The sequence below is a fragment of the Bubalus bubalis genome, chromosome 6 (genome assembly GCF_019923935.1).
Source record: "Bubalus bubalis isolate 160015118507 breed Murrah chromosome 6, NDDB_SH_1, whole genome shotgun sequence".
NCBI classification, from domain to species: Eukaryota; Metazoa; Chordata; class Mammalia; order Artiodactyla; family Bovidae; genus Bubalus; species Bubalus bubalis.
In genome coordinates, this window is record NC_059162.1 from 25,976,188 (window position 1) to 25,992,269 (window position 16,082).

The 16,082-nt window shown below is 35.7% G+C and overlaps 1 protein-coding gene across 7 annotated transcripts in view; it reads right to left on the reverse strand.

The window, feature by feature from the left end:
- The window catches only part of MAN1A2 (mannosidase alpha class 1A member 2), a 149,065-nt gene that overhangs the window by 67,049 nt on the left and 65,934 nt on the right, over nt 1-16,082 (reverse strand). For all 7 annotated transcript variants that reach the window (XM_044944495.1, XM_044944497.1, XM_044944496.1 and 4 more), the window contains one exon: nt 13,795-13,875. In XM_044944495.1, the coding sequence (XP_044800430.1) occupies nt 13,795-13,875 (81 nt within the window). The remainder of the gene's footprint in view (nt 1-13,794; nt 13,876-16,082) is intronic.

A 16,082-nucleotide genomic window follows, 5' to 3' on the forward strand; every position in this document is an offset into this window, starting at 1 on the left:
AATTTAAAACAAATTAGCTAGTATGCAATGCAGGAGAATAATACAAATCTAAAACATATCAAAGTAAAAGGTAAATCTCTTTTCTAGTCCTAACCCTTGACCACACAATTCCTTCTATAATGCAAATAGCTATTAATTTCTTAAGTATCTAGTAATATTTTGTGCTATAATCAGTTCCAAGGTATACATGACTCCTAGAATGTCACATCAATCCTCATTTTCCATTTCTCAGAATGGAAATTCTATTACAGTTTACACATACTGCCTCTGTTTCTCTCTCAAAAGCAGAATATCATATACTCTACTCTTAACGTGCTTCTTTCACTTATTGTATATCGGGGATCTTTCCATATCATTCCACCTCTTTCTCTTTAGTGGCTGCAAAATTTATCCTTGGATAGATAGAACTGTAATCTACTTAATCAGTCTTCTATTCATAGACATACGTTTCCAAAACTATGTACCTCTGTAAGATAAATTATAAGAGTGGAATTACTGAAGCTATGGATACATTCATTTGTAATTTCGATAATTAGTGCCAACCTGTTCACATTTTTCACATATTTACATTTCTATCAGAATTTATGACCAGCTGTTTTTCTGTATTTTTGTTAACATAAGAGTTGTCAAACTTTTGATTGCTGCTAACCTGAGAGTTGAAAAAGACTACTTCACTGTCAATTTTATTTTCATTTCTTTTAATATGATGTGGTAATATTCAGTTCAGTTTAGTCGCTCAGTCGTGTCCGACTCTTTGCGACCCCATGAATCGCAGCACGCCAGGGCTCCCTGTCCATCACCAACTCCCGGAGTTCACTCAGACTCATGTCATTCGAGTCAGTGATGCCATCCAGCCATCTCATCCTCTGTTGTCCCCTTCTCCTCCTGCCCCCAATCCCTCCCAGCATCAGAGTCTTTTCCAATGAGCCAACTCTTCACATGAGGTGGCCAAAGTATTGGAGTTTCAGCCTCAACATGAGTCCTTCCAATGAACACCCAGGACTGATCTCCTTTAGGATGGACTAGGTGGATCTCCTTGCAGTCCAGGGGACTCTCAAGAGTCTTCTCCAACACCACAGCTCAAAAGCATCAATTCTTCGGCACTCAGCTTTCTTCACAGTCCAACTCTCACATCCATACATGACCACTGGAAAAACCATAGCCTTGACTAGACAGACCTTTGTTGGCAAAGTAATGTCTCTGCTTTTTAATATGCTATCTAGGTTGGTCCTAACTTTCCTTCCAAGGAGTAATATTCAACACTCACTCAAGTGTCTTTTCAAGCAAAATTCATACACTGCAGAGGATGGAAAACTATACGTAACATTTCCCAGATTCCATCCCACCTAAACTTCAAGATAAGGCCTAGGCATTGGTAAGTATACATAAATAAGCAATCTGGATGGAAGTAAACAATTTGAAGCAGTGGTCTTTCATGCACAGGTGCCTGATTCTTATATGGTAGCTCTGACAGAAGTTCTAACGATTAGTCCCAAGTTTCAAAGATAACATGTGGGCAACAGAGGGAATGGGTCTGGATCATACCATAAAAGCCACAAGGTATGCTTAAGCATCCAAGTACTGCATTTCGGATTCTTTTGTTGACTGTGATGGCTACTCCATTTCCTCTAAGGGATTCCTGCCCACAGTAGTAGATATAATGGTCATCTGAGTTAAATTCATCCATTCCAGTCCATTTTAGTTCGTTAATTCCTAAAATGCTGGTGTTCACTCTTGCCATCTCATGTTTGACTACTTTCAATTTGCCCTGATTCATGGACCTAACATTCCAGGTTCCTACGCAACACTGCTCTTCACAGCATCAGACTTTACTTTCAACACCATTCAGATCCACGAGTGGGTGTTGTTTTTGCTTTGGCTCCATCTCTTCATTCTTTTTGGAGTTATTTCTCCACTGATCTCCAGTAGCATATCGGGCACCTACTGACCTGGGGAGTTCATCTTTCAGTGTTCTATGTTTCTGCCTTTTCATACTGTTCACGGGGTTCTCAAGGCAAGAATACTGAAGTGGTTTGCCATTCCTTTCTCCAGTGGCCCAGGTTTTGTCAGAACTCTCCATCATGACACGTCTGTCTTGGGTGGCCCTACACGGCATGGCTCATAGTTTCACTGAGATAGACAAGGCTGTGGTCCATGTGATCAGATTGGTTAGTTTTCTGTGGCTGTGGTTTTCAATCTGTCTGCCCTCTAATGGAGAAGGATAAGAGGCTTAAGGAAGCTTCCTGATGGGAAGACTGACTGAGGGGGAAATTGGGTCTTATTCTGTTGGGCAGGGCCATGCTCAGTAAATCTTTAATCCAATTTTCTGTTGATGGGTGGGGCTGTGTTCCTTCCCTGTTATTTACACAGGGGCAAACTATGAGGCAATGCCAAAGAATACTCAAACTACCACACAATTGCACTCATCTCACATGTTAGTAAAGTGAAAGAAAGTGAAAGTGAAGTCGCTCAGTCGTGTTGGACTCTTTGTGACCCCATGGACTGTAGCCTACCAGGCTCCTCCCTCCATGGGATTCTCCAGGCAAGAATACTGGAATGGGTTGCCATTTCCTTTTCCAGGGAATCTTCCTGACCCAGGGATGGAACCCAGGTCTCCAGCATTCCAGGCAGACGCTTTAACCACATGTCAGTAATGCTCAAAATTCTCCAAGCCAGGCTTCAACAGTACATGAACTGTGAACTTCCAGATGTTTACTCTGGTTTGAGAAAAGGCAGAGAAGCCAGAGATCAAACCGCCAACATCCATTGGATTATCAAAAGAGCAAGAGAATTCCAAAAAAATATCTACTTCTGCTTTATTGACTATGCCAAAGCCTTTGACTGTGTGATCACCACAAACTGGAAAATTTTTAAAGAGATGGGAATACCAGACCACCTGACCTGCCTCCTGAGAAATCTGTATGCGGGTCAGGAAGCAACAGTTAGAACTGGACATGGAACAACAGACTGGTTCCAAATAGAAAAAGGAGTACATCAAAGCTGTATACTGTCACCCTGCTTATTTAACTTATATGCAGAGTACATCATGAGAAATGCTGGGATGAATGAAGCACAAGCTGGAATCAAGATTGCTGGGAGAAATATCAAACTCAGATATGCAGATGACACCACCCTTACGGCAGAAAGCGATGAAGAATTAAAAAGCCTCTTGATGAAAGTCAAAGAGGAGTGTGAAAAAGTTGGCTTAAAATTCAACATTCAGAAAACTAAGATCATGACATCTGGTCCCATCACTTCATGGCAAATAGATGGGGGAACAGTGGAAATAGCGACAGAGTATTTTCGAGGGCTCCAAAGTCACTGCAGATGATGACTGCAGCCATGAAATTAAAATATGCTTGCTCCTTGGATGAAAAGTTATGACCAACCTAGACAACATATTAAAAGCAGAGACATTACTTTGCCAACAAATGTCCGTCTAGTCAAAGCTATGGTTTTTCCAGTAGTCATGTTTGGATGTGAGAGTTAGACTATAAAGAAAGCTGAGCACCAAAGAGTTTATGCTTTTGAACTGTGGTGTTGGAGAAGACTCTTGAGAGTCCCTTGGACAGCAAGGAGATCCACCCAATCCATCCTAAAGGAAATCAGTCCTGAATATTCACTGGAAGGTCTGATGCTGAAGCTGGAACTCCAATATTTTGGCCACTTGATGTGAAGAACTGACTCGTTTGAAAAGACTCTGATTTGGGAAAGATTGAAGGTGGGAGGAGAAGGGGGCAATAGAGGATGAGATGGTTAGATGGCATCACAGATTCAATGGACATGAGCTTGAGTAAACTCCGGGAGTTGGTGATGGACCGGGAGGCCTGGCATGCTGCAGTCCATGGGGTCACAAAGAGTTGGACACGACTGAGAAACTGAACTGAACTGAACTGATGTTTGAGCATTTCTCCTGGCTGCATGTTTTCTAGCTATATAACAAAAGTATCTGATTTCATGACCCTCCCAAAGATTCTGTTAGCTGGTCAGTACCTTCTAATAAATCACTAGATAAAATACATTGTTTTCTGCAACTACAACTCTTGACTAATAAGATGATGAAAGTGTTTAAGAGTTTCAACATTTAAATGAAGATTTCCAAAACATTTATTTATAGAAAAAACTTTCATGTATTCATCATCCATTATGTAAAATCTCCCAGTTATTTTTACTGGAACAATCTGTAAGAAACATAAATGCTGTGAAAGAATGCTTCTGAGTACATCTTATGTATCCATGTTGTTACTTTCAGATAATAAGATTCCTAAAGTATGTTATTGGGTCACAGAATTTTAAACGTTTATTTGACAGCTTAATTATTTTCCAAAAAGTTTGTATCATTTGTATTCGCTCCAAAAGTATATCAGACATTTGTCAAAATTTAAATATAATTATATACTATACGTTTAAACTGGATGCATTTTATTGTATATAAATTAACTTCAATAGAGCTGTTTAACATAAACAAATTTCTAAGTTTAAGCTCGCAAGCTTTTTTAAGTGCTTTACCAGGCAGAGAATGTGGAAGGTTAAAGTCTTTTTCAGGCAAAAACTTAAGGTTTAGCTCTAAAACCACATAGGGAAATAAAACAATGTGAATAAACACATAGTTTAGTGCATGCAGAATTTGGGGCTTCTCTGTGGCTCTCTTCTGTCCTGGATTTTATGCCTAAATTTCTAGTACCTCTAAACTCTGTCTTCTGACATGATTTTAAACAGGATTTTTAACTTTCTGATATTTCACTGTTAGTGTGAAGAAATGCAACAGATTTCTTTATATTAATCATGTATCTTGATGCCTTGCTGAGTTCATTTATCAGTTCTAATAGTCTTTGTGTGGATACTTTAAGGTTCTCTATATAGAGTATCATGCCATCTGCATATAATGACAATTTTACTACTTCTTACTTTCCAATTTAGACACCTTTTATCTCTTTTTCTTGTCTGACTGCTATAGCTAGGACTTGCAATACAATGTTGAACAGAAGTGGTAAGAGTGGGCATCCTTGTCTTGTTTCAGAATTTAGTAGGAAGACTTTCAGTTTTTTTCACTGAGTACTACACTGCCTGCAGATTTGTCATAAATGGCTTTTATTATGTTGAGGTATGTTCCCTCTATACTCATTTTGGTGAGAGTTTCTATCATGAATGGATGCTGAATTTCACCAACTGCTTTTTCTGCATCTACTGGGATGATCATATGGTAAACTCTATCTTCTGATCAAACTGGTCATCATAACCGTAATCAATTGTGAATTGGTATTACTACTGTGACTTTGAACATGTAAGAATGTATACAAATGTGTAGATGAATTCACACATATAAGCTGAAATGTTGGAGAGTATATTTAAAATGGGATACCAAAGCTTGGCGGAATGTTTTGTCCAACTACCAACACATCTAGAGAAAATGCAGAGGTCAAATTTTGAATGGAAATTGCAGTAACTTCTAAAGCAAAAATAAAATGAAAATTAGTGCAGTAAGGACAATGATGGCTAACATTTAAACCAAGAAAAATTAACACTCTAATGTTTCTCTTTTTTTATTTAGAATTTTAGGGCCAAAAAAGGGACCTCTATGTGTCTTAGAAAATATCCCTGAACTTTTTCAGAAATGACCTTACCTGCAGACAACAAAGTACACATTTGTGTTTTATTAAAGAAAAATTTGGCTGTTGATGCTGCTTATTTTGTTTTTATATTCTGTGAAACATGTATTAAACTCTACATAACCATTTCTCTATTTTATCTGACAGATTTCAGATGTTGTTATCCACATATATTACATTATTATTTTACTCAGGGAAGGATGCCACTTTGATAACCATTAAAAAATGAGAAGAGACAATATTGTTAAAGAAATGTCATATATTTGAGGCCACCATCAAGTAAACATAATAAATCATCAAGATTTTTAAACTTGTGAATATTTAAAATAAATAGTCTTGTTCTGAGAAAATAAAACGATAAAGCTTCACATTTATAATATTAATAAATCATAGGACAGAGGAACACTTTGTTAGGATAGCATATAACCCTCATTTGGCTCACCATACAAGAACGTATTAATAGAATGCATGCAAAATGTTCTTTATTCTAGTTACACTCTTCCTAAATATAATAAAGGTACTTTGGCATGTTATAAATTATAGATAATTTTCTATCTTATTTGAGATATAGGGATTTATTATCTATCCAGTATTAGAATAATCTTATATTCAATGTTTTATTTATTATTAACAGATCTCAAGGATTTATTGTTTGCCTCCTGGAATAGACATGGATCAGAGCTTTCAATGTAAAATGATGAAGTAGAAAAGTAAAATGGTCAGTAAAATCTGATTTTATGAGAAAGAAAAGTAAAACATGTTCTTACTTTTATGGACAGTAAACTCTATCCAAAGAAATTAACTTATGATATCTGTTTTCAGATATCAGACTTCCCTGGTGGCTCAGACGGTAAAGCGTCTGCCTACAAGTGGGAGACCCAGGTTCGATCCCTGGGTTGGGAAGATCCTCTGGAGAAGGAAATGGCAACCCACTGTAGTACTCTTGTCTGGAAAATCCCATGGACGGAGGAGCCTGGTAGGCTACAGTCCATGGGGTTGCGAACAGTCAGACACAACTGAGCAACTTCACTTTCACCTGTTTTCAAGGAGCTTCTCCGGTAGCTCAGCAGTAAAGGATCTATCTGCCTGTGATGCAGGAAACACAGGTTCAATTCCTCCCTGGGTTAGCAATATTCCCTGGAGAAGGAAATGGCAATCCACTCTTGTATTCTTGCATGGGAATTCCACGGACAGAGAAATCTGGCAGACTGCAGCCCATGGGGTTATAGAGAATCAGACACGACGTAGTGACTAAACACTAACAATCTATTTTCAATTAAGTAAAAGAATTTTCTCACTAAGCTGGACAAGACTTAGTGACTAAACAACAACAATCTATTTTCAATTAAGTAAAAGGATTTCCCAAACAATATATTTACCATACAGGAAAAAATCCAAGGAGGAGGAAAAACAAAGTAGTATCAGATAATATTGTTAGGCACTTTCGAATAATTTAATCCCCACAACAACTCTCAAGTGAACTCTTTCATTCTTTTATAGATAACAAAACTTAAATTACAGGAGGTAAACAGCTTGACAAATAACCATTATGAAAGGGGGCAGAGTAGAGACTCAAACCTATAGCTCCAAAGTACTTGTGCTTCCCTCTACTTCACAATGCTTCTTTCTGAAGTCTGAGGTATTAACACTGCAAAAATGGAAATACTGATAACATTGCATACTTTTTCAGTATTTTAGTGTTTTCCTGTGATAATAGCAACCAAAATTTCAACATTTTGTTTCAACCTTCAGATAAAGAGCCTAATGAAACAGACGTTGAGGTTTATTTTACATAAGTCATTCATAATTAATTTTGAATCATATGCCTTTTGGTATAAAAATTAGTCAACTACAAACAAAACATTTAGTATTTCCTCTACATAGTCAGACAAGCATGAAATAAGAAAAAAATGCTCTATCTCAATGACATCATATAATGTTTAACCTGGTAAAGACTAGGAAGAATGGAGTAGCAAGTAACAGGGGTTCATGGCTGGGAGAGGGATAGACTGTAGAGGCAGATCCTCCCTGAGGCACAGGCATGCAGGAAACCCTGAAGTAGAGGGCAGAGCAAGGGCATAAAGAAAAACTTGCCTGCAAAACAGGCTCACTGTAATTACAAGGTAGTGTGAGAGGAATCTGAAGCCAGTGGTACACTGCAGGTTATCTTAGCAATAAAAGTCCCAAACCTGTTTCAACTCGGACTAAACTTACTCAGCTCCTAACACTAACAACACAGACATGCTATTCTGGCACAAATATTATTAAATTCAGTCTTTACTGTCCCACCCATACATGGTATTTTTCATTAAACAAAATATTATTAAACACTAAAGAAAGCAAGAAAAGTTAATCCACTTTCTAGAGACAAAGCAACTGACAATCCAGACTCAATAAGGTTGAAATAATCATAAAGAATTTTAAATGACTATAATTACTATGTTAAAAGACCTAGTAGATAAGGTGGAAAACATGCATAAAGACAATGAGGAATTTTAGCAGAGAAATGAAAACTGTAAAGGTCAAATGAAGTATTAAAAATAATAATCTTAAAAATCAAGATAAAATAGTGATGAAAAATGCCTCCAACACACTCTTAGGTTAGAAGATACACCATGTGACATTACCTGAAAGAAACATAACTATAACAGAATCAGACAAACTAAAGATAAGAGAGAATATGAACAGGGATAAAGAGAAAAACTTTAAAACAATAAAAAACCAGATTCACCAAGGAGACAACAATCCTAAATATGTACACACTTAAGAACAGATCTCCAAAATACATAAAGTAAAAACTGGTAGGACTGAAATGAGAAACAAACAAATTCATAATTTTAGTCAGAGACTTCAAGACTCCACAACTTAGTATTTGACAGAACAAGTAAACAGAAAATTAGTAAATTTACAGAAGTTCTGAGCAACATAATTATCCAGTTTGACCTAACTGAAGTTTTAACCCAACCACAGCAGAATAAACATCTTTTCAAGCACACATTTTTTTGATAGACCGTATTTTGGCTCATGAAACAAGCTTTAACAAACTCAACAGATTTTCTCTCTATTCATTGCCCATTAAACAAACTAGAAATCAGTAACAAAGATATGTGGAAAATTCTCAAATACCTGGAAATTTAACAATATACTTCTAAATAACTCAGCAATAAAAAGGAAGAGAAATGAGAAAATATTTTGAATAAAAGGAAAACAAAAACATATCAAAATTCATAGGATGCAACTAAAGCAAGGCTGAGAAGCAAATCTTTGATTATTAATTCTTATAGACTATTAGGAAAAAATTAAGTTACAAGGATGTAATGTACAGCACAGGGAATACAGTCAATATCTTAAAATAACTTTGATGAAGTATATGCTATAAAAATATTGTATGACTATGTGTACATTTGAAACTAACAGAATATTGTAAGTGAACACTACTTCAGTAAAAAGATAAAAACAAAATAAGAAAAGGTGCCATATTAATGATCTAACAAGCTGCAACCATAAGAAACTGGGGTGGGTGGGGAATAGGGTAAAAGGTGCAACTTAGCCCCAAAGAAAGCAGAAGTAAAGATACAAGCAAAATTAATAAAACTGAACACACAAAAGTAGAGAAAAATCAATGAAACAAAAACCAATTCTCTGAAATAATAGTATTAATACACTTGTAGCCAGACTGACAGCCAAAGAGAAGATGAGAACCACATAGACTGTAGCCCACCAGGCTCCTCTGTCCATGGAATTTTCCAGGCAAGAATACTGGAGTGGGTTGCCATTCCCTTCTCCAGGGGATCTTCCCAACCCAGAGATTGAACCCTGGTCTCCTGCATTGCAGGCAGATTCTTTACTGCCTGAGCCACCAGGGAAGCCTGAAATAATATTAATACACTTTGTAGCCAGACTGACAACCAAAGAGAAAATGAAACAGGGAACATTACTAAAGACCCTACAGATATGAAAAGGATAGTACCAAATTATGTCCACAATTTAGCAGAAACACATTCCCTGAAATAAACAACAAAAGCCACACAAACTTACAAAAGCCACCTAAGAAGAAAAAACATGAATAGTACTATATCCACCAAAGAAACCGAATACATACATTGTAAAACTTAGTGGGAAAAAACAAAAAACTCCAACCTCACCTGGTTTCACTGGGAAGTTCTACCAAACACTGGAGCAGGAAATGGAAACCCCCTCTAGTATTCTCGCCTGGGAACTCCCCTGGACAAAGAAGCCTGGTGGGCTACAGTCCATGGGATCACAAAGAGTCAGACACAACTGAGAGACTAACCAACAACAATACACAAACTTCTCCAGTAGAAAGAAACACTTCCAAACTCATTTTACATCGTCAGCATTACTCTTATACGAAACACACACATACACAAAAAGATATTTAAACTATAGATCAGTATCTCATATGAACATACATGCAAAAAATTCTCAACAATGCATTATCAAATCAATTCCAGCAATATTTAAAGAGGATAATACAACATGACCAAGTGGAACTTCTTCCACAAAATGCAAGGTGATTTCAAAAATCAACTAGTATAATTCACATTATCAGCAAATAAAGAAGAAACATCATATAATCATCTAATTAAATGCCAAAAAAATTTGACAACATTCAATACCTATTCATGAGTTTTAAAATCTCAGCAAAAAGGAATGGCAGGGAATTTCTTCAAGATGATGAAGGGCATCTACCAAAAAACCCATTATGCTTAATGGTGAAAAACTAAATGCTCTTCCCCTCGTATCAGGAACCAGAAAAGGAATACACTCTCATCACTCCCATTTAACTTTGTATTTAGTGTAGGTTCTAGGCAAGAAAAAGAAAAAAGAAAAGAACTATACAAATAAAACAGTTCTCTATATAGAGAAATAAAACACCTCTGTTCCCTGATGACATGATTCTTTAAAAAGAAATTCCCAAAGAATCTATTGAAAGGAAGGAAGGAAAAGATCATTAAGTTGTGTCCAACTCTTTGTGACCCCATGGACTGTATGTAGCCCACTAGGCTCCTCTGTCCACAGGATTTCCCAGGCAAGAATACTGGAGTGGGTTGCCACTTACCCAGGGAGCAAACCCATGTCTCCTGCATTGGCAATCAAATTCTTTACTGCTGAGCCACCAGGGAAGCCCCAAAGAACCTATTAAAAATCCATTTAAAAGTGACCAGAATTAACTAGTTAATGTAGGATAATCTCAGGCTACAAGGCCAATGTAAAAATCAACTGCACAGAGCACAACAATGTGAATGCTATTCTATTATATTATGTACATTTTACCACATTTTATAAAAATGATAGCATCAGAAAAATTATCCAGAAAAGAAAAAAATGTCTTGAGCCAGCTGCAAACTTAAACTTTTATTAAAAGCTGTTTTAAATCAATTGTATTTATATATACTGACATTGTACAATCAGCAATTAAAATTTAAAAATGCAATACCACTTTTAACAGCATCAAGAAACATGAAACATAAACCCATCAAAATATATATAAGATCTGTAAAATCTAGGAACACCAATAAACAAAATTAAAGAACTAAATAAATGTAGAGATATGTTATGTTCAAGCATTGTAAGTTATCAATTTTCCTTAAACTTAATGACAGACTCAATATAATCCCAATCAAAATTCCAGTAAGATTATTTTGTGACAATCAGGAAACTGATTCTAAAGTTTATATAGAAAATAAAACTAGAATAGCCAAAATAATTCCAAAAAGGAACAAAGTTGTAGGATTCATACAACCTAATTATGAGACCATAAAGACCAAAAATTCATAATTACGAACACAGAATGGTAATGGCAAAAGGACAGACATACAGATCAACAGAACAGAGTCTAGAAGTACACCCACACTTGGTCAATAGATTTCATATATGGTCAATTAATTTCAAAAAAGGTGCAAAGTCAATTAAATAGAGAAAGACTAGTCTTTTCAACAATGGTGGATTTTCAAATTCTAGCAATGGATATCTATATGGAAAGAGATGAATCTCAATCTCTACCTCACAGCATGTAAAATTTAACTCAAAACGGACTATAGATTAAAAGTATAATAAAGTAAAACTATAATGCATTTAGAGAAAATCTGTGTGACCTTGGATTAGGCAAACATTTCTTGAACAAAATATCAAATACATGAACCATAAAAGATAAAACTGATAAACTGGATTAATTCAAGATGTGACAACTCCAGTTCTTCAAAAGATACTGTTAAGTCACAGAAAAGCCAGAGAGAGAAAATACTTGAAAACACACAGGTTACAAAGTCCTAAGTCCAGAATATACAGAATATACAAAAAAAAAACTCTCAACATTCAAAAATAATAAAATAAACAAAATTTAATGGCCAAAGACTGAACAATTAAAAAAGATATATGAATGACAAGCACATGAAAAGGTGCTCAACATGATCTGCCATTAGAGAGAAGGAAAATAAGACCACAATGAGATGCTACTACACACCTATAGCTAAAAATAATAAAGAAACTCTCAATAGCAAGTACTAGTCATGATAGAAGACAATTGTTGGAAAAAGAGTCTGGTGAGTTCTTCCAAAGTTTACTAACAATTTGATCCCGCAATCCCACTTCTAGATATTTACCCAAGAGACATAAAAATTTATGATCCCACAGAAACCTAAAAAATATTTATAGCAGCTTTATTCATAACCTCCAAAACTAAAAACAAATCCACTGGTGAATGGATAAACTACTTTAGAGTCACACAATGCAATACTATATACAGCAGTAAAAAAAAAAAAAAGCTACTAAATACATGCTGCTGCTGCTGCTGCTGCTAAGTCGCTTCAGTCATGTCCGACTCTGTGCGATCCCAGAGACGACAGCCCACCAGGCTCACCCGTCCCTGGGATTCTCCAGGCAAGAACACTGGAGTGGGTTGCAATTTCCATAAATCTCAAATGCATTGTACTACAGAAAGAAGCCAGTAGGAATGGAAAACCTATCAATTGTTACCAGAGGCTGGTGGTAATGGTAAAAGGGAATTTTATGGGATAAATTCCTCTGTCTCTTACTTGTGCTTACTAGATTGTATGCACTGTCAAAATTCATATAAGTATTCACTAAAGTGGGTGAATTTTACTGTGTAAGTAACACTTCAATAAGTCTGACCAAAAAATCCTATGAAGGCAATGGCACCCCACTCCAGTACTCTTGCCTGGAAAATCCCATGGACAGAGGAGCCTGGTAGGCTGCAGTCCATGGGGTCGCTAAGAGTCGGGCACGACTGAGTGACTTCCCTTTCACTTTTCACTTTCATGCATTGGAGAAGGAAATGGCAACCCACTCCAGTATTCTTGCCAGGAGAATCCCAGGGACAGAGGAGCCTAGTGGGCTGCTGTCTGTGGGGTCGCACAGAATTGGACATGACTGAAGCGACTTAGCAGCAGCAGCAGCAGCAGCATTAACTTACTATGATTTTATTGATAAAAGTGAGGTGTACTTGTTAAGTATATTTCAAGTACTCCTTGTTAAAGGTGATTTTTGGAAATGATGGTTCTGTACTTTGAGAAACTCTAAACTCTAAAAGCTGGGTCAGAATTCCTCAAAGTACAGAACCATCGTTTCCAAAAATCACCTTTAACAAGGAGTACTTGAAACATACTTAATAAGTATACCTTTATCAAGGAGTATTTAAAAACATAAATAATGGTCTCTATTTCAAACTAACTGAATTTCAGTCCAAGACTTCCAAAAAGGAGAATTTAGAGTTGTTGGTGTTTTATTTTTTTAATTCACAGCAATAAATTGCATTCAATTTCCAAATAGGCACTTTAAACAAAATGAATCTTACTGATTCATTCCTTAATTTTAATCTTATTGACTCATTTTCTCCTTTTGTTTCAACCATGTAATTAACTGCAATGGTAAATTCTAGAGGATTACTCCTACAGAGGAGACACAGTGTACACAATGTTAGGATCTGTGATAAATTTGTCTTACTGATATTCTCAAAACAAAAAAGTCATTAACCCCAAGGAACAGAGCTCTATCTGAAGATCTAGTTATTTCAGCAAACCTGTAGATTAGTTCAATATTAGACAATTTAAAAAGATGACATGCTGCTAGGGAAATATTTCATTTTACTAAATTTAATTCACAACCTTTTCCCCCAAACAATTTATTACTTGATTTTGCTCACCTCCTCTCCTGAAAGGTAATACGCTGCAAGTAAGCCTCCAATAAATCGAATGTTGACTTCAAACACAGACACTTCTGAATTCTGTGAAAACATATTGAAAATGCTCACATATACACAAAGCTGTAAAGGTTTCGAAATATCTTCAATACTTCATATGTTTCTCACAAACACACTGGGGAGAATATTTTTTTTCCCCTTTCTACATCTTCATTTCTCATGCAACTGAAATCTCACCTCCCATTTGTTAATGTTACTGAAACTCCTCTACTGCTATCAGCACAGCTTCCTAGTTGCCATAACCAATGGGCCATTTTCATGTGCCTTACATATGATTATGAAATTAGCAAGATATTTGATGACTTGACTATTCTCCCTCATGAAAGCCTCCATTTCTTAAATTTTGAAACAGTGCTCTATCCACTGGCCCCTTTCTGCTCTATACTATATTCACTACACTATAATACATATTCAGTAAACTGTATGTCCATTTTTACTTCTATCTCTTCTCATGAATTTTAAATACTTTTCTAGTATGTATAACTTAATCACTGTTAAAGGAGGTACCAAAAAGTAATGACAAGATGATAGATTTTTCAATTAATAATGTTGAAAAACTGACTCCTAGATGAGAAATTAATTTGACTCTCATATATATGATATACACATATTTATCAAAATGAAATCAAAATAATTTAGAAGTAAACACAGAAGTACAAAAAAAAAAAAAAGGAGGAGAAAATGTGACAACATATCTATACTCCCTTGAGAAAGCAGGTACTTTATAAGCATATAATCAATGGCACTGATAATAAACAATGATAGAAAGACTTGAATTTCCCCATAATGAAAGTTACCTATAACAAAAAAATCATGAACAAAATTAAAAGGCAAGAAACAAACAGAAGGATATTTGCCACAAATATAGAATAACTTACCACATATAGTCTACAGGTTTGTATTTAGATATGGATAAAGATATTGCTGAGACAGATTCTAATGCATGGAAAGAAAAGTGAAGAAGTGGCGAAGAACATGACCAAAGAATCCACAGAATATACAAAATTGACTAATAGAAAAATAATATTTCTAATTAACTTTTAAATGAAAATTAAAAGGAAATATGTATTACCCTGAAGGCTTTCCAATATTCACAGGCAGAAGACATCATTTGCTAACACAAGCATAATTCTCTAATATAGAACTTTCACAATATAATTATTTTAATAACATAAACTGTTATCCCATCCTCAAAAGCAAAACATTTATACTACTTCATATATTCCCAATATAAAGCATACTGCAGGATATATAGTAGACATTCACTAAATATAGAGGAAGCGAAAGAGGGAGAGAGGGTCTCTGTCACTCGCTAGAACAATAATACCTTCTAACCAGTTTCCCTGATTTCATCCTTCCCAGCACTCTATTTGTTCAGTACCGTATAGCTAGAGCGTAATGTAACTTTTCAATCTTAGGTCAGCATAGATTACCACTCTGTGCAAACTTTTACAATGATTTCTGGTTATACTCAGGATAAAATGACTTATTAGACATAATAAGATTCCCCACAACCTCTCTGACATTATCACCTAACAAATATCCCTCTGACTCACTTTATGGTTGCACCAAATGGGCCTACCTGCCATTTGAGAATTGTCGAATTCACTTCTGTGTCAGTCTTTACACCACTTGCACATCTCTAGGAGCAAATTTCACTTAGAAAGTTTTTCTACCACACAATATAAAATAGTGAAGTAATCCCTCATCACTAATAGGCTTTATTCTGTACTATTTCCCCAATTAACACTTATCATCATCTTAATACGGTATAATTCTTTATTTGTAAAATTTAAACCTTTCCTCACAAGAGACAGAAGAGAAAGTCTAGAGAACAGAACAGAGAGGATGAGGAAGAAACATTATTTACAGGAGTAAAGACAGAATCTTCCTAAAGTGTTGAAAACAAAAGTCCTCAGACTAAAGAATTCTGTCCTTTACAGAATGATCTAAATACAGAATGGTAAAGAAACTGCAGAAAAACAAAGCAAAGAAAGAAAATATTAACAAGGGGGGAAAAGACAGATTACCTTTTAAAAATTAAACTGACAGCATACTTTTCAACAGCATGTTAGAAAGACAATGAGACTATATCTTTAAAAGGTTAAGAGAAAATAATCACCAACCTCTAATTTTATACTCAGCTATAATACCTATTAGGAGAAAGCTTGGCTCTCTCATATCCACGTGGCTTCCCTTGGGTGTCTTCTCAGAAATGTTATTACCTTCAA